Source organism: Eumetopias jubatus, unplaced genomic scaffold (assembly GCF_037043125.1).
Source record: "Eumetopias jubatus isolate StellerSeaLion01/CBP00866 unplaced genomic scaffold, mEumJub1_p1.0 scaffold_17, whole genome shotgun sequence".
NCBI classification, from domain to species: Eukaryota; Metazoa; Chordata; class Mammalia; order Carnivora; family Otariidae; genus Eumetopias; species Eumetopias jubatus.
The window spans coordinates 34,222,273-34,248,721 of record NW_028274823.1 but is presented as its reverse complement, the minus strand read 5'-3'; the positions used below and the strand labels follow the sequence as shown (position 1 = coordinate 34,248,721).

General features: G+C 41.5%; 1 protein-coding gene across 3 annotated transcripts in view; it reads left to right on the top strand.

The window, feature by feature from the left end:
* The window catches only part of PLCE1 (phospholipase C epsilon 1), a 289,717-nt gene that overhangs the window by 114,240 nt on the left and 149,028 nt on the right, over positions 1-26,449 (top strand). For all 3 annotated transcript variants that reach the window (XM_028098722.2, XM_028098721.2, XM_088020229.1), the window contains exon 3: positions 24,809-25,125. In XM_028098722.2, the coding sequence (XP_027954523.2) occupies positions 24,809-25,125 (317 nt within the window). The remainder of the gene's footprint in view (positions 1-24,808; positions 25,126-26,449) is intronic.

The window sequence follows — 26,449 nt, the reverse complement described above, 5'->3', positions numbered from 1 at the left end:
CGGAGGCACTTAGGATATTGTTAAGGCACCGTTCCTGGTAGGGTGTTGTTGGCACAGTGAGCCACTGGTAAAAATTACAACAAGGACACCCTCCTCACTCTCCACAGGGTGATACAACCTCATGCCCATGCATATCATCTAGGGCACAGCATGCTGGCTGGATTTCAGACCTCTTTTCCACTCGGGTAAGCACCTTTATGCAGTGCACAGACTTTTCACTGTACCAAAAAGTCTGAATCCTGAGGAAGCAGCAGAGAGGCATATGTAAGGGGTAGAATTAATAGAACATGGGGATTGGATGGATATATTATGGATAAAGAGAGCTGAGCCTAAGATGACTGTTAATGTTATCTTTTAAAAAAAATCATTTCAAATCCTTCCAATTTGGGGCGCCTGGGTGGCTCAGATGATTGGACGTCTGCCTTAGGCTCAGGTCATGATCTCGGGGTCCTAGGATGGAGCCCCATGTAGAGCTCCCTGCTCAGGGGGGAGTCTGCTTCTCCCTCTCCTTCTGCCTCTCCCCCTGCTTGTGCTCTCTCTGTCTCAAATGAATAAATAAGCTCGTTTTTTTTTTTAAGATTTTTATTCATTTGACAGAGAGAGACACAGAGAGAGAAGGAACACAAGCAGGGGGAGTGGGAGAGGGAGAAGCAGACTCCCTGCTGAGCAGGGAGTCCGATGTGGGGCTCGATCCCAGGATCCTGGAACCATAACCTAAGCCGAAGGCAGACGCTTAATGACTGCGCCCCATAAATAAAATATTTTTAAAAATCCTTCCAATTTGTTATTCATGGTTAAAAATTAATAGGATTTGGTGCCTGGGTGGCTCAGTTGTTAAGCATCTGCCTTCGGCTCAGGTCATGATCTCAGGGTCCTGGGATCGAGTCCCACATGGGGCTCTCTGCTCAGCGGGAAGCCTGCTTCTCCCTCTCCCACTCACCCTGCTTGTGTTCCCTCTCTCCTGTGTCTCTCTCTGTCAAATAAATAAAATCTTTAAAAAAAATTAATAGGATTGTTAGATTGTATGCCTACTGCCACCCCCTTCCCCACCATCACTTCAAGAATTCAGGAAGTTAAGGGTTCACTAAATACTAATTATTTAGTATAAGTGCTAAAACCTCTAAAATAGGAAAGTAATAAGTTCTTTATGATTAAAAAAAAAAAAGTCCTAATCACTGAATTCAGAAAGGTGATTGGTGAGGACAGCAACCCCAGATAGCCACTTGGGATCTCCATATTTGAGCTGGTCCTGAAAATGTCGTCATAGGCACAGAATCTCTGAATGGTCCATGTTCCAGAAATTCATTTGCAAGATAGTTATTTGAAACTTTATACCTGAAGACAAAACAGCAATTAAATTCCAAGCCTTCCCCAAAATAACTTGTTTGACACAAATAAAACTGAACTCCTGAATATTTTAAATGAAAAAGTCCTAAAAGATTGTTTTTCTGTGTCAGTAATTAAATATCCCCCCAAAACCAAACTGGAATAAGAAATTGTTGTATTTACCCTGAACAAGACGAGTTTAATTATAAAACAATAAAGAGCAGATGGATAACCCTGGGGGGAGTCAAGAAATACATTTAAATTGAAAGGTAAAGAGAGAAGTTTAAGAATAGTCTTTAAAGCTGAGGCAGTTACCATTAGAAAAAAAAAAAAAAACCTGAAAATATATAGCTTGCAATAATTGGAAAAATGGACCCAATTCCTCATCTTTTATTGAGGTGATTGAATATATTCTTCTTCCAGGGGAAGGGAATGTATAAAGAAATAGGGATGTAAACCTTTTTTAGTGTAAGGACATAACTGCCCAAGAACAGACACAGAAACAGACAAAAATGGTTACCTCCAAGAGAGGCTTTTTACTTGTCACTTTCCACTCATCTATAGTGTTCAAATGTTGATTTCCATGAGCACATACTACATGGATCATGTTTTAAAAGAAGATTTTGGAGCCTATGTGAAGATTCTGATGGATTCAAGCCCCTTGTTTCCAGTACCATTGTTATCAGCTGCCATACTGAAGACCATCTGGGGCTCCCATTCAAGTGAGAAGACAGAGAGGAAGACCAGAGGCTTTGTTGAAGTAGGGTGAGGAGAGGGGCTTGGAGTCAGTAAGACAAGTGTGATTTCAGGCTCTTCTTTGTCCTGATAGGACTGTCAGCCTCTGAGTTGCTTCATGATTTAAAGAAATGCAATGTGAACATCATTCTGTCTTGGATTTGAGACTTGATTTCAACACCGTGTTATCTTGAATAGGTGACTTTTCCTTCTCGAGGCTTCAGTGTCAGCATCTATAAAATGAAAATAAGAGCACAACTTGATAGAGTTGTTTGGAGGATTAAATGAGATAATGTATATAAAGAACTTAGCCTAGCAGCTGACACCTAATATGTGCTCAGTAAATGTAATGATGCTGATGCAGAGGATAATGGTGGTCATGATTGTTGCCACCTTGGAATGCCAACCCTCCACTGTTCTTAATTCCAGTGTTCTGCTTTTAGCTCAGTCACAGATGCACACAGAAGGAGAGACATCCTCCATGTTTCCATGGCTGTAGACTCAGAGCAGTAGCATCTTAAGGGACACTTGAAAGGAGGTATCTACAGGCTGGGGCCACCATTATGTAGTTTTCAGTTAGGTTTTCCTTAGGACCCGTGTAGCAAGCCATTTATTCATTCATTTATTTGTTTGACAAATATTTATTGAGCATTTACTGTGTTCAAAGCCCTGTGCTAGGTCCTGAGGATAAAACAGTGAATAGATACAGTGTTAACTTTCAAGGAATTCACTTGCTGTTGGAGGAGATGGACAGATAAACATGCAGTTTTTGGTGTAAATATTATAGTTGAAATAAGCACAGGATGTAGAGGCTCAGAGGGAAGTTCCTATACCATCTTGAGGGAAGTCTGAGGTTTCTAAAACCACTTAAGAGCCTGGAGAAATGTGAAGCCCTAGTTCGCCAAGGAAAACAAGCCCTCACCATACACCTTCACTGTATGGTGAAGCTTCTGTTGTTTCTACTTCATTCTTTGTTGATATCATCTCTCTCCCCTCCAGAGTGGAAAAGATGCAAAACATTTATACCTGGGATTAGGAGCCATGTCTAAAATCTATGATTGGTACAGAATTTACTGTTCAAGTTAAAATTGGTATGTTTTTATGAAGATGCATAAAATTAAATGAGATTTTGCAGTAAATGTACCTTCTGAGTGTTTTTGTATTATTTATTCTTTTAAAGAACAAAAAGTCATTTTAAACGAACTACAAAAATTCTTGTCCATGGGAACAGTTATAGAACATAATGGAATATGCTTATAATTTGTTTATAATAATGTGTGGGTCAGTAGCAAATATTTAAAGGGGGGAGAAAAGGAATATCTCAAGTTAGTCTGAGTCTTATTTAAACTTCTGTTGGAATTGGGTCTTAAAACCAAGGAATCATAAATTAGTAATACAGTGAAAGTAGTTAAGAGGGCATTTTAAGAGTATTTTGTCTTCAATGAACTGAATTCTAAAAGAAGATAGTTTACCATCTTCAAGAAAGTCTAAAATACTTTGCCAACTATAAATACATATTTGGCACTTAAAGACTTTTAACTCTGTATTTCATCATGACCACAAACTTTTAAAAACATGATTCCTATAATATTAATCCCACAAGTGATTCTATGAAGGTCTGAACAAATGTATGCTTCAGCCCCTCTGAGGCTGTCCCTGTGAATTTCAGTCACCAGAAACATCCTTGGTAACATTGGTGGGTATCTTACCTGTGTATATCCAGAGTTATGTTTTTACATTAATAAGCAGACTCATCTAAAATCCATTTCAAACAGATATTTCTGTGAATTATGAGGAACATAGAAGGGAACTAAGAATACACAAAGTTTCAGAGACCTTGGCAACTCACAAGAACTGCACTTATAAACTACCAAGTTTAGAACCAAAACCTTTAACTGGGGTGATCAGCTAGTAGGGGCAAACCCAGCATGTGATCCCAAGCCTGTCTGAGTCCCAAATCCAAGTTCTTAACCACTAGGAAACCATCCAGGTTCTCTCCCAGTCTCTCTCTCTGTCTCTGTCTCTCTCTCCATCCCTCCCTCCTTCCCTCCCCTCCTCCCCCCTCTTTCTTTCTGTGTACATATGTGTCTAAGTACAACATGGAACCCCTGATTTGAATGCAGGTCCCTTTGACTATGAAACTGATCATTTTCCTGCATACCTGCCATCACCTAGAGACATCTGAGGACTTCCAGGATATCTCAAGCATTCTTTGATATAGGCAGTTTTGAGATTTGGATGTAAAGTGGTCTGGAGAAGTCGGAACGACAAAGGCTAACAGGTCTTGGGTGCTCACTGTGTGCAAGGTGTTATGAGAAGTGTTTTTTTTAAGTATTATCTAATTTAAAGCTAACATTTTTACATATGAAGAAACTAAGGCAAAGAGAGGCAAAACAAATTGCCAGATAATACCAGTTCTTGTTTAGGGCCCTTGTCTCTATCCCCCGAAGCAGTGGGAAGCCATCAGAGGGTTTAAGCAGAAGTGAACACATGGTGTTTCAAAAGAATGATTCTGATAAAAATAAACTAGAGATGCCCCCACCTGCACTAGCCCTTCTTTTGTACTCCAAATTAAAATATTTACATGTAAAATCATCATGGCTATTGAATCTGAAAATAAATGATTATTCTGAAAAAGAGATCTAGATAACATCAACTAATATGCTGGTGTGTGGTGCTTCTGAGGAGTGGGGAATGGCCTAGTAGCCCAGCTCCCTCTACTTTCTGAGACCTGTATTCCAAGAAGTTTAGAAGAGAGCCTGGTATGACCTAGAGAGGGAGGTTAAAGATAGTCCCCTTCCAGGAACAGAGACTTACGCTCCCCACCTTGTGCCAAGCTCAATGAGTACTATGAGCTGAAGTCCTATCTTACTTTTTATACCAGGGAAGCAAAACCTCCTTTGTGGCCCAAATCCAGGCCATACATGTTTTTCTTTGACAGCTGCAATAGTTTAAAAATTGGGGAATTTTGCATTAAAATGTAGAGTTCTGGCTTCTGTGACATTCCTGGGCCACCATTCACTTTTGGCCCCATGGGTTGGCCCCTGACCCACCCTAACCCCCCCCCCCCAAAAAGACATATAAGCAGCTTCATACTCCTCCCTGCTACACCTGGCACCTGCCTGGCCCGGCAGCCATCTACATTTGGGACCCCTGGATTGTATTCTGAGATTTGCACAGGCTCTGGAAGGATTTCAGGTCATGGGTTTAGGAGGCTGGGCTGAAAGTTTGGACAAAGAGGAGAAGGGCTGCAAACAAACAGGTTGTCTTTGAACTGGTTTCTGGTCAGTGTGGAGGGGGGTCTCCCTGGGAGACATAGGAGTTGTTCTAGGCAGGAGAAGCAGGTGAGAAGAGGTGCCAAGGTCAGAATGAGTGCAGTGCCTGGGAAACAATGAGGAAATGATTCTCAGCAACAATCTAGTGGGTTGATACGAGAGATAAGGTTAATTTGGAGATGTGGTTACAGTTCTGAGAGCAAGGTGAAAATCTGGACCTAAAGTCTTAGAGAATCATAGGCTCTTAGTAGGTTGAATATTAGGAAGGTCAGACCAACAGCAGCATGTGGGGGTCAAGAGCCTGGAGGCAGAATCACCCTCTGTAGGAAGGAGAGTGGCAATCACAAACCTGAATGATTATTCCCAGATTAGGAATGGTGCACCCAGAATAAAGAGCCAGAAGCTGGTGCAAGCCCATGTAGTTTCATTGGCACAGGGCAGTGGTTACAGGAAAAAGAATAGTCTTGAAAATTTAGCATCACTGGAAGAAAAATGAAATGCAATAAAAATTACAGTTGGTTAAGAATGGAGGCATTTTTACTACCAACAGAGCACCACTGTGAAAATCTCCAGGCTCGTGCCAGTAGGTAGATGCTGCTAACCTTTTCCTGGAGTCTGGGCATCTGAGTGCTCTTGGCATATTGGCCAAGCCCCACTGGCTGGGAGCAGGGCCTCCTCCAGCTTCCATAAAGCATAGATCTTGCCCAAATGTGGAAAACCTTTAGGGACATGAAAACCATTAGGGATCCGTAGCCCTGATTTGAACCAAGCAGAATAAACAAACCCCTGCCCAAATTGGAACTCGCTGGATGCCTTTCAGAGTTATCCAGGGAGAAAGGCTGGAGGCCTCAAGGGTCTTCAAGTGGGATTATGTCTTGTTTCAGCTGCTCTGCTCCAGTCTGATGAGACCCCATGCACTTTGGTCTTTGTCCTTTTCTGAAGTGTTTTAACACCTCAGTTGCAAACCCACAAATGGATTGTGTTCTAAACCTGTAACATATACAGTATTTTTTTTCCCTGCTAGTGGGATTTTAAAGCCCAAGTTAGATCTTCTGGAAGTGTGTTATATATCCAGGAACTCGGTTGGAAAAGGTCCAGAGAGCATTCACATTTTCCACAGACAGGGTCTTGCTAAGTTCCCAAACCTTGATTTCTATTTTCAATATCCTTTGTCACTCTTTCCAGCCAAATAGTTTAGTTAGTTTTCTATATGCAAAGCTTCATATAATTTTGCATCTTGCTCCCCAGAAAAATTAAGTGGCATATTTTCTTTTTTGATCCCAATTTTTAAATTAATCTGGGGAGGCAGATTCAGAGAGAATTATGACCATTCATTCACTAAGTAGTCAACTCAGTGCCTACTGGGGGCTGGACATGGGCAATTTGGGGACAGCGAAGGGGGGTGGACTGAAGAAGAGGAAACAATTCCCCAGTCCCTCATATTCCTGATCCACTAAACATGGAGATGGACAGAGAGCTAGGAAAGCAAGATACAGAGCAACTAAGAACCCAGCCCTACATGGTCACAAATTCAGAGGTCAGAGAAGCATAATTTGAACTAATCTTGAGCTAGACTGGAGCTATTACCCTGTCTCTAGTCTACTTCTAGGAATTACACTGTAATACAGCACAATATGAAAAACATGTACCAAAGCTGGCCATGGCTTTGTTCTAGCCAGGGACAAAAACAATGAAAAAGGCAGTGTTCTTAATCCCTAGGAGTTGGTGATTTAGTTGACAGACTGAGGTGTGAACATGTGGTTACATTGTACAGTGATACATATGAGGCTAAGTTAGTGTGCCCTTTGGTGACAGACCTAAATCCCATATACAAGCTGTGTGACCCAGGGCAGATGACTTACCTCCTCTGTTCCTAAGTTTCATCATCTTATAAAATGGGGACAGTGCAGATACTTGCCTCAGAGAAGTAGAATGGTATAAAATAAATGAATCTAATGAATATAATGTGATTAGTACATTCAAAAATAAAAACAAACAGACCAAAAAAGACGGAGATGGGACAAAGAAGACATTCCAGAAATACTGAGAACAAAGGCTTAGCTGCAGAATGGTTCTCCAGACCGGACTAGGAACTAAGGGGTCAAGTTTGGCAGGAACAGAGCAAAGGAACCTGGAGAGGACCATGACAAATAGAGCTGTGAAAGGCGCCCTGGTCTACAGGCTTGTCTGGAGCTGCGGGTGGGCCCTGGGTCAAGGCAGACCCCAGCAGGAGGGGGCTCTGGATGGTAATTCTTCCTGGCGCTTGCTTTCAGAGCTCATTTCTCCCATCCACACTCACTCCTCCCCACCATTCCAAACTGCATCAGCCACAGACAGCACCTCACCTGCCTGGAAGGTCTCTTTAATCTTCCTCGCTTGAGCAGTGGAATAATGCACAGAGAAATCCCTTCTCCTTCTCTAGCTCAGGCATGAGAAAGTTGGAATGTTTAATGCCAACTCTTCCTTTCAAAAGGAAAAGAGAGAAAAGATGGGAGGAAGGGAGGAGGAAAGGGATGGATGAAAGGAAAGGAAGGGAAATGGATCCAGAAGCGGGCAGGGAACGGTATACAGATGGATCAAATTAGCGATGTTCAGCTGAGCACAGACTTACCACCTCATTTATCAAAAGCGGGTCCCAGATCAGCCTTGCCAGTGGATTCCACTTGTAGGACTTCCTGTTCTTCCCATCCTTGCTTCTTCCCTGAATATCTGAACTTGGAGAGATTGCATGAGCTATCTGAGGAAGGGTCTGAAGACATGGCTTTACCAACACCAACCCTCACCTGACGGTGTGGTTCCAGAACCAGCAGAAATCTTGGGCCTCACCTGACCTCATGAATCAGAATCTGTGTTATTTTAAACAATGGAATCCTCAGGTAAAAACATGGGTTCAAGTCCCAGCTATACCACCCACTACTCCTGCAACTTTAATCTTTTCTCCCCTACCTTCCATCCTCAGTCCCTTGGTCTCATTCAGTTTCAGGGTCAACTTATAAAGACCTCAAATCCTCTTCATTGATAAAGATGTTGGGAGTTCTCTTTGGTGCCCAGGATTAGTGGTCAACAACTCTAACACTCACTCAGAGTGGCCAGAGGGGAGTTCCAGTTTGTGATTGTTCCTCTAGACACCACAGGGCTAGCCGGTTGGGTCCCTTTAGGTGAAGAAATTACAGGGTAGTTAGATATGACCCACCAGCCTTCGGAGAATATAATCTCCTTGTATTATTTATATTTGTGTCTGTAACCATAGACAAAAAGGAAGTCACCCTGAAAGAAATACACACCTGAGTAATTGGACCTTTAACAGAATGAAGGAGCCACATGTCTTATGGGTATTTATGACCTACTTCCCCCTGTGCCAACTCTCATGTGCCTGTAAACAGGTAAATATAACACACTCCCAGTGTATATGACAACCTGCTCAGAGTTCACGTGGAAACATGCCAGTCTTCCATTAATGGCCCAGACACTGCTGAAAACAACCTGGTGAGGTACGATCATGATTCCCATTTCAAAGATGAGAAAACTGAGACCTAGAGGCTATACGTTGATGCCCCTGTAAGTTTCCCTTATTTAAGAAATTGAGAAGGGGAAAGACAGCAGGTGGCTTTACCCTCTGTTGTCCTGAACCATTCCCTTCTGGCTTTAAATTTGCCTGCCCCAGTCCACAAACCCAAGCCTCTGTGGTGAGGCTGAGTGAGTGCTCCTGTTTTAGAAGACATTTAGGGAAACTCATGGTGATCCCACCCCCTTCCAACCTCAGAGGTTTGCCAAAGTATTCATTCCATGTATGATATTTTACTTGTGAGGCATTTAGGAAAGTTTATTTTCCTCATCTTTTCCTATCTTTGATGATGTTTGTACTCCTTCTTAGCTAGGAGTTCACAGGAAGAGGAGTAGATGGCCTGGTCTGCTCTGAAAGATTAATTACAGGGTTAAGCAACTTGAGACTGAGGAGCAGGGGTTTGAACTTGGCTCCGTCCCACTTCAGAGACCTGGCACTGGAGCACTTTCCTGTGTTGCATCTGGAGCCTAGGGCTCCTCCTTCACCTCCTCCTTATTCCCCCCTGCTTCTGGCAGGAGGCACATGAATGAAGGTGCCCTTAGGGGTGAAGCCCTGGTTGGGATGGTGAGAGCTGGCAATAGTCCAGCAGCAAGTCACGGATACCGATGCTGGTCAGCCGGGACTGTCCATGTCCGGTGGTAGGCACCAGCACCTCCTTTGTCTCTGCTGCTCAGACTCATGGGAGAGAGGCCAACAACTGTTCTTCCAGTTCCTATGACTGTTTTATACCAAATTAGAAAGGAACTGACCTTAGGAAGGAAGTGTGGGGTTTCTCCAGGACATGTATAAACCTGTGTGTTTTCTTTACACATTTTATTGGGCTGGCCTCCACTTTTCTCCCACCTCCCACCGCCATCGTGGACACCACCTCCCACTGCCATCGTGGACACTACCTTCCAGGGCCAAATGGCTTTTCTAACCCCTGAGATGTTGGCCTAAGAAGGGTTTTATAAGGATTCTTCTTGGTCTCTCACAGCTGAGGACAATCAGGAGGCTGTTGCAGACATCCACACAGGTGGTAGTTGAGAGAAAGCAATGAAAATAGGATGGAAGGGACTAATTCTTGGGACAACTGGTGGATGAATGGATTTGAACTCTTCCCAGGACACTGAAGAATAACAGACACCTCCAAGATTTGGGACCTGGGGAGATGAAAGTGGTACCATAAAAAGAAAGTGAGAAGTATAGCCATTTTGGATATCTTGACTTTGAGATGCTAGAATGTTCAAGGAGACACTCCCAGAAGCATCAGCATTGGATCTGAGTGAGAGGTCAGAACTGGAATTATACATTTGCAAGTCATCTGCTTAGCTGTGATGGTGACAGCTTGAGATGAGCTTTTCTGGAGAAGAGAGAGAGCCAAGCAGAGGACTGAGACATTACAGTTCAGACTGAGGGGCTGCAAGAAGGGGCAGAAACCACTGCCATGGCTGAAGAGTTGAGAGGAAAGCCAAGATAGTGTAGTGCCCTGAGCCAGGACTCAAGAAGGTCCATGGTGTTGGGCTTAGAGTTGTGGATTATGAAGCTCATGCTACATAATAACTCTCTGTTGATTTAATGCCCCAAATCATAATGTCCTCAAATCTGTTGTTCGCTACTGTGGCATAGCCATTTTTTCCTGTTAAGGTGGGTTTGCTTTTGTCAATAAATATCTTCTACTTACATCATCAAACATAGTCAAAAAGCCATCTACTTACATCATCAAACATAGTCAAAAAGCGATTAACTGCATAATTAAACACAAAACAGTTCCTGTACAGCCTCATCCACTACTGGATTGAATTCCCATAGTAAGTACTTAATGAGTACTTGACTTGAAATAGTACTTGGTCAACAAGTGAGGCACTGTGAATTTTACCACCTTCCAGGTTTTGGTCCCATTTCAGTTGAAAAGGGAAAAATGACAGTTTGAATATGTGTATAAATTAACCTCAAGTACCCAAAGTATAATCCTAGCCTCACTCTCTACTACCTGTGAATAATATTAACCTGTGTGAGTTTCTTCAGCTGTAAAATGGAATACTAATCTTACTTAGGCCACAGAGTTGCTGATTGGGCTAAAGGAGATAATTAAATAAAATGTTAGCAAGTAATACTATCAGTACCATTCCTATTGCCTTTTAAGGGAAAAAAAATTTCCAGGTCCATATGTGTTTTTCTAATTAAGTGATTTTGACCTATCTAAAGTCTGATCCAGGTCATTTCTGCAATAATATGTACTAAATTAGAAATAACATGTACCAGTTTTCTTTTAAGTCATAGAGCTATTTTAATTGATACTGATATCGTCAAGGGTTGAATATGTGATATAATAACAATAATACAGAGTACATGTTCAACATAGATTTTAAAAATATATATTCCCTTTAAAACAAACATAATTTTTAAAAATATCATAGTGTTTGTGATGTGAAGTCATGGTTACAGTCACATCCCAGTTTGTCATCTATTCTTGTCCAAAGTACAGGTCCAATTTAGGGCTAGACTTGCAGATAGACAGTAAATATCTGGTGGTCTTGTACAAGCCTCTTCTCAGACTGTTCTTAAACATGTAATATAATACTGAATGGACATTTAAAAGGTATGAAAACCAATCAAAGTAACATACCATATTGATAGCATAATGGATAACAACCACATGATCATCTCAATAGATACAGAGAAGGCATTTGACAAAATGTGACCCCCTTTTATGAAAAAACACCCAACAAATAAGAATAGAAGGGAACATCCCTAAATTGACAATGTGTATTTATGAAAAATCTACAGTTAACATAATGCATAATCGTAGAAAACTGAAAGCTTTCCACCTAAAATCAGGAACCAGACAAAGATATCTATTCTCACCACTTCTATTCAACATTATACTGGAGATGCTAACCAGGGCAATTAGGCAAGGAAAAGGAATCCAGATTGGAAAGGAAGCAGTTAGACTACCTCTATTAGATAACATGACCTTATATGTAGAAAATCCTAAGAAATCCACTGATACACTATTAGAACTAATAAATTAGTTCAGCAGGGTTGCAGGATATTAGCTCAGTTGTAATTCTGTACACTAGGCATGAAAAATCAGAAAGTGAGGTTAAGAAAACAATTCCATTTACAATAGTATCAAAACCAATCAAATACTTAAGAATAAATTTAACAAAAGAATTGTAAGACATACGCTAAAAACTACAAAATATTGTTGAAAGAAATTTTATAAGACAAAGAAATAGAAAGACATCCTATGTTCACGGATTAGAAGATTAATATTGTTCAGATGACAGTACTCCCCAAAGCAGTCACCTGATTCAGTTTCATCCCTATCAAAATTCCAGTGGCTTTTTTGCAGAAATTAACAAGCTGATTCTAACATTCATATGGACTTTCAAGGAGAACCAGAATAGCCAAAATAAGTTTTTAAAAGAAGAATGAAGTTGGAAGACTCACACTTCTGATTTCTAAACTTATTGTAAATATATGGTAATCAAACCAGTGCAGTACTGGCATAATGACAGACATATAGATCAATGGAATAGAATAGAGAGCCCAGAAATAAACTGTAGCATATCTGGTTAAATTATTTTCGAGAAGGATGCCAAGATCATCCAGTGGGGGAAGGACAGTCTTTACAACAATAGTGCTAAGAAAATTGAATATTCATATATGAAAAAATGAAGTTGGACCCTTACTTTCCACTATATACAGAAATTAAAATAGATCAGAGACCTAAATGTAAGAACTAAAACTATGAAACACGAGGAGAACAGCTTCGTGACATTGGATTTGGCAATGATTTCTTAGATATGACACCAAAGGCACAAGCAACAAAAGAAAAAATAGATAAATTGGACTACATCAAAATGAAAAGCTTTTGGCATCAAAGAACAAACATTATCAGTGGAGTAAAAAGGCAACCCACAGAATGAGCTAAAATATTTGCAGATTACATATATAAGAAATTAATATCCAGAATATATATAAAACTCAACAACAAAAAGACAATCTAATTCAAAAATGAGGAGAGGACTTAAATAGGTATTTCTCAAAAGAAGATATGCACATGACCCATAAGCACATGAAAAGATGCTCAGCATCATTAGTCATTAGGGCTATGCAAATCAGAACCATAAAATACCACTTCATAGCCACCAGGATGGCTATAATTAAAAAAAAAAATGTTCACCTGGAGGTAGAGAAATTGGAGTCCTATACACTAATGATGGGAATGTAAATTGGTATAGCCAGTGTAGAAAACAATTTGGGCATTCTTCAAAAAAAAATGCTAAACATAAAGTTACCATATGATCTAGCAATTCCACTCCTAGGTATTTACCCACAAGAAATGAAAAAATATTCACACACAAGTTTTTGCATAAATGTTCATGATAGCATTATTCATGGTAGCCAAAAAGTGGAAACAACCTGATTGTCCATCAACAAATGAATAGATAAATAAAATTTGGTATATGCATAAAATGGAATATTATTCAGCCATATAAAAATAAGTGAGGAACTGATTCATGCTATAATGTTGATGAACCTGGAAAATATAAGTGGAAGAACCCAGACAAAAAAGCCCACATATTATATAATTCAGTTACATGAAATATACAAAGTAAGCAAATCCATAGAGACAGAAGATAGAATAATGGTTGTCAGGGGCTGATGTGGCCTGGGGAAGGGGGGCGGGGCATGGGGAATAATTGCTAATGTGTACAGGGGGTGATAAAAATGTTTTAAAATTGACTAGGGTGACAGTTGTACAGCTCTATGAATATACTAAAAAAACACTGAATTGTACACTTTCAAAGCTGAATTTTATGGTATGTGAATGATATCTTAATTTAAAAGAAAGAATGGACATAAATAGCTCAGCGATATTTTAGCATGGAAAGATTTAACTCTGAGACTGCCCTGACATCTTGATAGGGTTTGCTGATAATGCCAAGCTAGAAGGGATGTGAAAGTTCTCTTTACAGAGAGAAGAGATACCAGAGCTAGGAACAGCAGGGGTTTGGTGGAGGGGCTTTTTTAAATTGGGTAATCTGTTAGTACAATGTATAGCAAGATTTACAGACATTTCTTTTTATATGAACAAATGAGGTATCATTAGGGATCGTTAAAAAAAATTTTTTTTTTATTATGGTAGGCACCACACCAGAGGGTATGAGTTGCAGGTTATAAAAACAAAGCAAAAGTTTCCATAGCCTGAAATGATTTGATACATGACAGTCTCTTCCTCTGGCTTCAAAGATGAAAGGCCCCAGAATTCCTTCTTCCTCTTTCAAATGATGACTTAATGATGATGATAAAAATGACTAATTACTGAGAGCCGACTATGTATGAAACCTCTTACACGCATTTTCTCATTTTAACTTCCCCATCATCACTGTGACATAGTTGTTGAGAACTTACCCAAGATCATGCAGCAAGTCAGTGCCAGAGCTGGGCTGCAACCCCACACCTGTGTGATCCCAAGACCTCACTCATAACCACTGGACTGTGCCGTCACTTTCTTCTGGAGGAGAATTCCCCCAAGCATTTATAGCTCCTGAGATTCTAGCCACACCAAATAGGGAGGCAGTAGTGTGGAGAGGAAGTACTGTGGACTGGGAGTCCAGGGCCTGATTCTATTCTACCTTTGTCCTAATCAGCTCTGTGACCTTGGGCAAGAAGCTTGACCTCTCAGAGGCATAGCTTCCTGATTGTAAAGTGTGGAACATTCATCCCAACTACCCCTGTAGTTCCTTCCAGCTCCAGCGTTTGGTCTGAGTCCAGCTTGATTTACCTACCACTAAGAAAACGTCAGATTCAGTTGTAACAGAGACACTAAGGAACAGAACCTTCAAGTCAGTGGCGGGTGATGTGGGGAGCCTGGTCTTTGGTGTCAGTCTGATGTGGCGCTGGTTCCATCACTAATCTTAGTGTGACGTTGAGCAAGTTCCTTAAACTCTGTCCCCATCTGCTAAAATGGGGATAATGATAGCATAGCGTGCTATGCCATCTGCACAGAGGGCTGTGAACACTAAGATTTCTGTAGGTACTAGTACATACTAAGTACTAGGTATTATCTATTTCCTAATAATATAGTAAGTAGCGGGACCCCTGGGTGGCTCAGTTGGTTAAGTGTTTGCCTTCAGCTCAGGTTATGACCCCAGGGTCCTGGGATCCAGTCCTGCATTGGGCTTCTTGCTTATCGGGGAGCCTGCTTCTCCCTCTGCCTGCCATGCCCCCTGGGTGTGTGCTCTCTCTCTCTGACAAATAAATAAAATCTATAATATAATAAGTAGTCATTATTATATACTATATAATAATTGATTTATGATTATTATTATTGATGGTTATAATTATAACAGAGAGACACAAAATCCCTTAAGGGTAATTAGTGTATGTTTAAGTAGCCCAGCCAGGTCGGAGTCTGAAGTTCAGGTGGCCTGCATGGGCTCAGTTCCAGAATTATCCACATCTACTGGGTCAACTGTCCCTGAGGAGTGTGCTGCTGAGTAGAAGGGCATTAGATTATCACCAACACTCCAACTTCCCTCCTGTTGCCTTTGAATTACTGATGCCATTCTCACAACACAATATCCCAGCTTGCCATATGAATTTTAGCTCAATGAATTTTGTTTATCCAAAGTAGTCAGAAATAGGTAGGTAGTCAATGAGAGACACTGATAAAACTGTTAGCTGATGAGCTGTAAAAAGAAAAGAAACTTCTGTTGCCTGGAAGCTTCCCAAAATGAGTAGGGACCTGTTAGTAGATAACATAATAAGCATAATGTGATATATTTACAATAACCTTTATCACGGTGTTATTTATGATGGTAAGACATTATAAATATAACATTGACTACTAGAGAGCCATTAAAAATATTAGAAAGCTAGTTTTAGAGCTGGGGAAATGTGCACCGGAGAGTATGTTTTTTAAAAGTTTAGAAAAAAGTATGTGCTCCGATCCCTAACTTGGTAAATACTGTATTTATAGAAAAAAATCAAACACATGAGATGTTGCAACAGAAATATTAAGAGATTGTGTCTAGGTATGGGATTATTGATTATTTTAATTTTCCTCTTTATGCTTCTCTGCGTTTTTGATACTTTCACAGTGAGCTCATATATCTTTGGAAATCTGAAAAGCAGACGTTATTTTTTATTAATAAGAATTGTCAGATTTTTCTTCTGCTCTGAGGCTTTTCAGGCTACTAAACTGTTTTATCTGAATATGGCTTAATTTTCAATCTAAGCATGTTGTTTTTTCTTTTTTTCTTTAAGTACCAATTTAGAAATAATATGTTTCGTTGATTTTGTGAACTTATCTTTTTCATTGTAGTACTGAGGACAGGCCAGACACATTTGTTACAAGATTGATTTATTACTCTGAAAACCAATAACAGATAATGAGAAAGAATCACCAATTACCTAACCTTTCTCTAAACCCATTTACTTCCCTGTTGAAAAGCAATTTTCAACTCTGCCTGAGATTAGTGTCTTTAAGCCAACTCTAAATCTTTTATAAAAAGAAATCAAATCCTTCCTCTCCTATCTTATTTTATAATTGGAATTGTACCACTCAATGTCCATTAAATGTGCAATTGATAAATCTAATGCTTAACTTAAAAAAAAGACTGTCTACAAAATTAACTGAATCAAAGAAAAATGGATACAGTAGATACGACAAAAAAATTTTCCACTTTCTTCCCTAATTTTAATTTGAAGTAACTTTTCAAGAGCAATATTGTGATATTTATTGGAAAAAAAATCTGAACAGCACAGATGCTGAACCAGGTTGTGTCCGTGATAGGACTTGAGTTTTTTCCTCTGGATGATTTTTTCAGATATCATTTTGATATATTTTTTAAACACTGTCGTGTGTACAGTAGAAAAAAGTTAAAATGTGCAATCGATAAACATTGCTATTAGTTTGATGTGTACTGGACAGATATGCAAACATATACCTACATTTGTAAAATTATTTTCCTCCAATAGGATTGTATTTTGTTGTTCCCAGCGTGATTTTTTTAACCTAAATTTATCATGAAAAAATGCCAATGTCAGTACATATAAATTTACCTCACTTTGTTTATATTTTTGCAAGAATTTCTGTCAGATAAAATCCTAGAAGCGGAATTGCTAGGACAAAGTGTGTACTGTGTAAGTTTTGGTTTGCCTTCCCAGAAAACTTATGCCTGTTTCACCAGCACTCATAGAGAATGAGAATGAAAAGTAATGTTTCAGAAGCAGAGCTACATACCAGGTCCTCCCAAAGTTTTGCCTTGGTTCAAAAACAAACACACAAATAAATGCGAAGTTACCATCAAAATATAACACAAGTACTATGCTCTATATTTCATTGAAGTCAGATTCCTGTAAGGTCTAATCCTGCTATTAAACAATAAAAATCGAACTGAGTCAATTGAAGATCTAGTGGCTTTATTAAGTGACTGATTTGTGAATCGGGCAGTGTCCCATCTAGCGAGTAGAGTTGTACAAAATGGAAATTTTTTAGGGGCGCCTGGGTGGCTCAGTCGTTAAGCGTCTGCCTTTGGCTCAGGTCATGATCCCCAGGTCCTGGGATCGAGCCCCGCATGGGGCTCCCTGCTCCACGGGAAGCCTGCTTCTCCCTCTCCCACTCCCCCTGCTTGTGTTCCCTCTCTTGCTGTGTCTCTCTCTGTCAAATAAATAAAAAAAACGGAAATTTTGTATAGGGAGGTGGGTGAGGCAAGAGGTTATTAGTAAAAGAAAAGGATTGTTGCAATCCAGATCACCTTCCCTTGGGGGAAAGGGCAGGGGGTCTTATTAGGTGGATTACCTCATCTCTGTGTGGGGTGGGGGGGGCAATAGAGAGGCCCCACGTGACAGATGACCTCGTGGGTGCTGACCAGAAAATTCCAGATTGATTGGCTTAAAATCCCATTCCTGGAGGGGTCGACACTGCAGTTAAACCCTGGTTTACTCTCTTGGGGGGCAAATGACTCCACCGAGGGCCTGTGGCTTTTTTTTTTTTTTAACAGACTCAGCAGGATATCGGGAACTCCATCTTCCTTGCCGAAGATCCCTCAAAATGCTGAGGGTAAGAGAGGGCTGACCTTTGGAGTCAGAGCTGAGTTGTAGTTTTATCCCCCTCTCAGTTGCAGAGTGTCTTTAGACAAATTGCTTAACATCTCTGACGTCTGTTTTGCCATCTATAGAATAGGGATAATCACCCTTGCCTTACAGCATTCTTTGTAGGAATTAAATGAATTTCTTGGTGCCAAGAGCTAATAAATGGTGAGGAGCAGGAGGTAGGTGAGGAGCTATTATTCAGATGCTAGAAAAGGATTAGGTATTAGCTGAGGGCATCCTGGATGATAAAGTTATTAGAACATTTGCAAAAATCCTTGATGAAATTGGTGACATTCTACATAGCCTTACACCTTCTTCCTCCATCCCACATTTCCCTCCTCCCCCACGCTGCATTATACTGATCCTCTCCTAGAATGTAGTATGTGAACAAGGATCTTTTCTTGTTCACTAAATCCCAACATTAGTGTAGCCTGAAACAAAGTCTCGCACATTGTAGGCACCCAATAAATGAATGAATGAAATTTCTACTTGAGCCTTTCTTCAACCATTCAGATGTATTGGCAGCTAGTAAGGCTGGCCCTTGGACAGAGATCACACCCAAGGTAACTCAGGCTTGGCTTGGGGTAATGCAGAGTCCCGGGCCAGGAGCCAGAATCTTCTGATTCCCGCTCAGCTTTTGCCAGTTCCAAGGCGGACAACTCACGAACTGGGTCCTTGGGCAAGTCACTTAGCAGCTTAACTCAAGCTTTGTAAAAAATAACATTAGCAATGCCTGCCTGTTATGACATCCTCACATTATGCAAGAGATTAAATGTGATTCCTTGGTAAACTCTAGGTTTTTGTGTAAGGCACAGCAAGAAAGACCAAATGCTTTTCGTTTTGATTGAGACCAAAAAGCAAAATGAGAAATAAATGGGAAGTGGCAGATTTTGCTGGGCTCGAGCCCAAGCCCGAGGCTTGGCCCCAAACTAGCATTTCTGAGCAAGTGCTAACTCTGGGGGAGGGTGTGGATTTTGGGGGGAGGGAGTTCCACGATGGCACTGTATCCCAGGGCATTGGGTGAACAGTTATCAAGGAAAAGTGCTTCCCAAGTTTAGAGGCTTTTCTGGATATTTCTAGACTGCACAATATGCAGACAACCCCTGGAAATGGCAGCTTATAATCAAAATCAGGGGCTTTCTGAGTACCAGAAAGGAAGCCAGGAATGAGGGCTTTGGGGATGGCAGGGGGGTTGCCACTCAAGGGAAGCCATGGGCCAGATTTCCCTCCCTGGAGGCAGAGTGATTGCCTAGATCCAACCAGAGACCCCAAAGTCTAGGGTGATATATTTTTATGTAGATGTTTTGATCCTCCCACTACTCACATGGTTTCTTCATGGACCACACCTGTTCTGTAGTGCCTTCTGGAAAATAAAGCTTCATTCCTTATTTTCTACAGTGATGCTCCGTCTCTTCTAATACATGCTGCAGCCATCAGGAATAACCTGCAGTTTTCTAAATAAGCCACAGTGTCTCTCACCCTCTGACCTTTGCATAGAGTTCCAGCAGCAAGGCAGACTAAACTTCCTTGGACACTAACTAACCTCACAAACACCTTAAGCCCTGTTCCCCCAATGAGAATCACTGAGTATGATGATATAAGTTCTGAAGGGGCTGTAATTCCCACGTAAACGATATGTAGACAAGGTTGAGGAGAGCTACTGTGTGCTATGATAATACAGTCCTCTTGTGGGAATTATTAAAGACTCGGAGAAGTCCTGCAGTTACAATTGAGACTGTGGGGGAAGAATCTTGCTTAAATTTGTTTAACCCAGTATGTCTCTAAATTATTAACCAAGGAACCATGCTCTGCATAAATTCAGTGTAACACTCTTTGGAAAATACCGGTTTAAAGCATGGGAACGTTCTTTCAAACTTATAAGAAGGAAAGGAAAGGGCACCTTAAGTTTCTGGGTCCTATATTCTAATGCAGTTGTGGTGGTTGAAATGATGATTCCAGACTAAGAGGGAGAAGTGTTCACCCTCTAGGATCAAATCCTTTATCTTTGGAGTTTGAAGAGTTTATTTTATCAGATCATCCCAAGGAAACAAGCACAAGAAGTTGATTTAAACTGACTAATATTGCTCAAGATGCCTCTAAAAACCAGAATGAGAGTGTGGCATTCTGTTGTTCCATGAGGTCATATGCTGAGCAATCAGGAACATGAGCTCTGAAGTCCAGTAGACCCTGATTCAAATCCCAGCTCCCAACTTACTTCTTCTGTGACCTCATGTGAGCCTCACATCATAATACTATCTGCCTCCTGAATTAATCCATATAAAATACTTAGTTCAGGAAGTTAATAATTAAGCAGAGAATCAGAACTTGCAGACACTGTGTCTCATGGTAAATATTTCCAGGTTGTGACCGTGTCTAGAGATATAGCCCTATTCTACTGTAGAATAGCTGTTAACTGAAGAACATGGAGCTGAGAGCAAACCTTGACTGTGATTAAGGTGGATAATTTTATTCACCATACATTTTCTAAAAACTTTCTCACAAGAGAAGAACTGCAGCTTCTAGTGGGCTTTATGAATTTTGCTCCACAACTAATGAGGAAGTGCCAGGGGGTCATAGAACTACGGGGTCTCTCATCCATCGCAGAGTTGCCCATCTGGCAGAAAGGAGGGTGTGATGGTGATGCAGAGCCATGCGTTGGGCCATGTGGCATGGGAGGGGGAAGAAGGAGATTATAAGGAGCGCCCAGCAAGAACGAGAGAAAAGTTTTTCACAGTTGCTAAAAGTTTGGAACTTGTGGGGCGCCTGGGTGGCTGGGTCGGTTAAGTGTCTGCCTTCAGCTCAGGTCATGATCTCAGGATCCTGGGATTGAGCCCCATGTCAGGCTCTTGCATGCTTGTGTGCGCTCTCTCTCTCTGTCAAATAAATAAATAAAATATTTTTTTAAAAAAAGTGTGGAACTTGTGGGACAGAAAATTATGTCCCAAGATTTCTGGCATGATATAAAACCCCTGAGTACTTCTGCTTTAAGGAAACCTACACAAAAGGTCTACATTATGTTCAAGGTTTCTAACATCAGATTTGTGTTTCCTTTGAGAGTGCTGTCATGCTTATCCTGAGACACATGGGGCTGAGGCATTTATTAGGTTTACAGTGACCAGTCTTCTTTCTTCTTCTTCTTCTTTTTTTTTAAAGATTTTATTTATTTATTAGAGAGAATGAGATAGAGAGAGCATGAGAGGGGGGAGGGTCCAAGGGAGAAGCAGACTCACTGCTGAGCAGGGAGCCTGATGCGGGACTCGATCCTGGGATTCCAGGATCATGACCTGAGTTGAAGGCAGTCGCTTAACCAACTGAGCCACCCAGGCACCCCTTTTTTCTTCTTTCATTCAGTTTTTTTAGGTCTCCTTATTGCTGTTTCTTACCAGTCACTAGACTCTTTATTCATTGTAACAGCATGTGTTTCCTATCTCAAGATAAATTGCAGTTTATAATATATTATCTTATGTTATTTATATCTTTTATTACATTATCTCTTCTCTTACATGTTAGATAAGTGATTTCACAAAATTTAGGGGTTACTATTATTTCCGTCATAGAGTGTTGTACTTTGAAATCATGTTTCAGAGTTGGTTACTTCTGGGAAGACTTCCCATATAGGGCTAATTCAACTGTACATATATTATCAGTATCCAGAAGCTGCAGTCTGCCTGTCATCAGACGACATTCTGAGTCAATTTTCAGGAAATCCAGTAATTTCTAAACTATTCAGAAAGTTGGAGAGTGAGACCACATAGGTCATGTAGACTTGAGCACTTGCCATATTTTAATTATTTTCAAATAAGAGCTTAGAGAGAACCAAATATAATTTGGCAGTCCTTGTTTTCCACTGAAGTTGATTCTTGGTAGTTTGGTCCAAAAAAATGGATAAAAATGGTTACAATAAATCATTGTACTCATACTCACCCGTTCACCTTTTAGAATCAAAGAGAAACAAAAATTTGGATACTACAGTTTTTATACAGAAGATAAAACAGGGAGTTCTGACTGGAATATATTTAAAATAGAATCAGGCTTGCATCAATGGAGAGCAATATTGTTCAAACTTTACAGTTTTCTCCTCACGATTTTTTGTTAGATTATCACTGAGAGCATTCTCAATGGGGAATTCTCAAAGGGAAACAACTCAATTAAATAGCAAATGTCACAAGAATTTTTCTTGAGCTATGCTCCTGAGGTGGCGGGTGGGCTGCAAGAGAGAGGATGGGGTGAGGGAAGAACATCAGAGCCCAGACCATCAACAGAGATGCCCTGTCAACAGGGTGATCTAAGAACTAAGAGCTCCCAGTTTCCATTTTTCTCTCCCACACCATTATTAATTTATTACTTTGGGCAGAATGTATGGCCTAGTCTTTGGATCAGAAGATATGGTCACCATACTTACCAGAGGAACGTAGATTGCTGTGCACAGAAGGTACACAGTGAAGGGAAGGCTAGAGAAGATTCGGAGTTTAAAAGAGAAGGGAAGTTGTATGGGGTAAGGGTAACCAAACACTTGGGTAGGCAAAGAAGAGTCTGCGGAGAGAAAGGGACTGTTGTTGGAGACAACCACTGAGGCAATTTGAATAGACTTAATCACAAACCTAGGTGTGCCTTGGAGGAGGCACACAACTTTCTCAGAGCAGGAGAAGAAAACAGAAAACATAGAGGCATTTTACCTAATGGAAGGAGTCCCTGACGTTTGTCAGTTACCATCGTGTAGTAAACATGTGGTAAGCATCAAACACCCTAGCTACACTAGTGGTAAGCACAGCATCATGTTTAAATTTGTCAAGTCACTGTGTTATATGCCTGAAACTAGCATAATGTTGTGTCAGCTGCACTCAAGTAAAAATAAACAAACAAAAAAGAAATGATCAAATCAATGTAAGGAAAATAAAGGTGGGTTTGGGAGTGTGAGAATAGAAAGGCTCCACTGCAGAGGTAAAGAAGACTAAGTAAGTTATTTAGGAAAAAAATAAATAAATTCATGTCAAGTCTGAAGCTGCCCTGAGGGCCCAGCTGAAGTTAAATAATCCAGAGTAGCAAGGATCACTAAGTAGCAGCAATGTCAGTGTCATCATATAGCAGCCCAGAAGCCAAGGATGGATGGTTGAGTTTAGGATTGAAGACTGGGAAGTACACGTGGTGGAAAGTCAAGGAGACTTGGGATGGCACCCTGGGTGTTGTGGGCACCATGTTAAAATGCTGACCATGTACACAAACCAAGACCAAGGAACTGGAAGTCTGTCAAGGATGGAGAGGTTTAGTAGAGAGGATGGGAGGGAAAAGGCAGTCAAATTCAAGGTGGAGGATTTCAGAGTTCAGTACTACAGAGATGGAATACCTTGGAGTGACGATTCCAAGGTTGTCTGCAGTAGGGATTTAAAAAAGAGTCAAGGATGCCGAGATCTGAATGTTGATGAAGTCTTCCTTATGAACAGTGCTGTTGTCCAGTGTCCAAGCCAAGTGACAGTCAGCAGTGAGGAATGCCAGCCATCAGAAGGGCTTTATTCTGCCAAAGGGTCAGTGAGAATGTTTTAAGAAATCAGGAATGTGAGAAAGATTCTGGAGAAGTAGAATGTGGTCCCCTCATGGAGCACTATGAGAAGCGTGAAGGGGAGCCGGCCAGGAAGGGACTGTCAAGAAGGAAAAGGCGTGAACTGGATGAGGAGTGAGAGCAGTTTGGCTGATGGGGCAGTGTTTCCTGAAGGGCTCCAAGCCGCACTAGTCTCACAGAGTGACCTAGTAGGTGTGATATAAAGCGTGCTCTGGGGAACACTGAATGAAGCAATGGAAATGGATTTCTTTACTGTAAGACCCCTTAGAGCCTTTAACAGTATACCTGTGCACCTCATGCGTTTCCAGGAAGAGGATTTGTGACATGAATATGTGACATTTCCCCAACTTAGCCACAAAACTGGTCATACTTTGAAAAATTCTGTTGGAGGGCTCATCATAGATTTTCAAAGCTTTTTGAGTGGATGGATGGACAGATGCATGGTTAAGTAGATAAATGAGTGAATGACTCGTAGGCAGGAAATTAAGAGACAGATGGGAGGAGTGGTCAAATAACGTGAATTTGTGCTAAGGGAATAATTTGGAACCTATGAGTGCATTTGGTGCTTCTGTCTAGTGCACTTGCTGCTTTCTCTTCCTTACCACCTTACTGCCACTTATGGAGCAGGGAATAAGATTTGTCTTATTTATTTAGATACATCTCCTTACTACCTATTCCTACCTTATTTACACGTGGTTCTGTCCCTGCAAACCCCCAAATGGTTCTCAGTGGAATCACTGAGGGTAGAATATCAGCAGGTATAATATGAAGTTTTGGACCTTGTGTGCATTGGGTCCCTGGGGTCTCCTGCATGTTTACACACCATGTGCATATGTGTCCACATGCCTCCCCCCACCCCCTGCCACAGCCTTCTTTCCTCTTCCACCTTGGTTGCTGTGCCCACACCCACCCTCATTTTGCTTCACTCTGATCGTTAGCACTGGAGAACGAGGAAGCAAAGTAGAGACTTCTCTACTACTCTGCAAAGTGTCGTAGTGAACTGGTTAGAGAATGGTATGTTAGATCAATTCTCCTTCTAAAAATGGGGAACTGAGCCTTCATGCATGCCCCAGGGTGCAGGAGCAAGCAGGCAGGACATTTATCAGAAGGGTCTCCATACCAAGGAAGATAGTAGAGAGCTTTTCACCAAGCAGAAACTTGATTAGGAAACCTGTTAAGATTTTGAATGGCTCTCAAGTAAATATCTGTTGTAGGGATATCAACCTTGGTGTCACCATAACTTTTGCTGCTTTATTTTAGAACGCCAGCCAGGCACTTCCATGGCCAATTCCAGTGCCCTCCCTTCAAGTTCAGCTGGGATCAGCAAGGAGCTGATTGACCTGCAGCCCCTCATTCAGTTCCCAGAGGAAGTTGCCAGCATCCTGATGGAGCAGGAACAGAACATTTACCGAAGGGTCTTGCCAGTTGACTATCTTTGCTTCTTGACCCGGGACTTGGGCACTCCAGAACGCCAAACATCCCTGCCCTGCCTCAAAGCATCCATCTCAGCTTCGATTCTTACCTCCCAGAACGGAGAGCACAATGCCCTGGAAGATCTGGTGATGAGATTTAATGAGGTAAGAAGCCACCTGGAAATGTACTTGTAATTGACACTCTAGTAAGTGATTTTTAAACGTATTTCTTCTCTTCGGTTTGTCTGTTATTGGTGTCTCATCTGCCTGTTGGTCTTGCCATGTCCACAATGGCTGCTTTGTTTCCAAGCAATGAGATCGATGACACATTGTCATCCTTCCTATCATTGCCCTAGGCCTAACTGTTCCTATCCTTACCTCTATCTTCACCAAGTGCATGGGCCTTCTCCCTTTGGACAACCCAGTCCCTGCCTTTTTCTCTGCTCTCTTGCCAAAATATTCTCTCCGGGCTCATTTTCCAGTATTCCCCCCACCTTGTACAGGTGCTTTTAAGACCAAATGTCTCAATTTTGCGTTTTGACCACGTGATCCCTGGCCATGGGATCTGTCTAACCCACCCTCTCTTCCACTCTCTGGGCCTCTCAGCAGAAATGTAAAAACCGATGCACCTGGGTCAGAAACATGGGGAGGAATGTGGGTTCCAGGGGCACTCAATACCCCCACTTCTGTTCCCTGCACCCCATCAAGATCCTCAACACCAGAAATCCCTCCAAGGCCTCTGAGACCTTACCATAAGCCAGTGCTGGAAAGGACAGCTGTGACCAGAGTCTGGGAATACTTGAGAGGAAGGCACTGTAAGAGGTCAAGGGGCTGGGGGTGGGGGGGAAGAGCCAAGGGTTGGCATCGTGTGGCCCTGGAACAAGGACGAGGGACAGGAGGGAAAGGCAGGTCTCCATCCAGTATATCTGTGATGGACAGAGGGTCTGTCAGACTAAATGTCAGTGACCTTGATAAGGCCCATGGATGCAGAAGTTTTAGAGGCTGAGCCCAAGTAGTTCTGTGCCCATACATGCCCCAATCACCATTCCTCAGAGGGAGGTCTGTTATCCATAGGAATCGCTGATACCGTCTGGCAGTATCATGCTCATCATTTTACATGTACCATTTATTTGCTCCTCACAACAACCTTGGGAGACAGATGCTTTCATTCTGCCCATCTTACCAGTGGAGACACTGGGGCATGAGGAGGTGAAGTCATTTGCCCAGAGTTACATGGGTGGTAGGTAGCAGTAGTAATATTCAGACCTACATAGTCAGGCCCCAAAGCCGGACTGTGAACCACTCCACTCCCACCTGGATCAGGCTCGTGTTGAGGGGTGGCACCTGGCCCCACTCCAAACTGAGCAACACTGACTCTCTGGGAGTTCACTTGAGAGCCCGTGAACCACACTGCCCCTAAATTGCTTTTTAAAATAAATCTGATGTTCTTGATTTTCCTTACTGATAACAACAGGGTAGAAATGGAAGT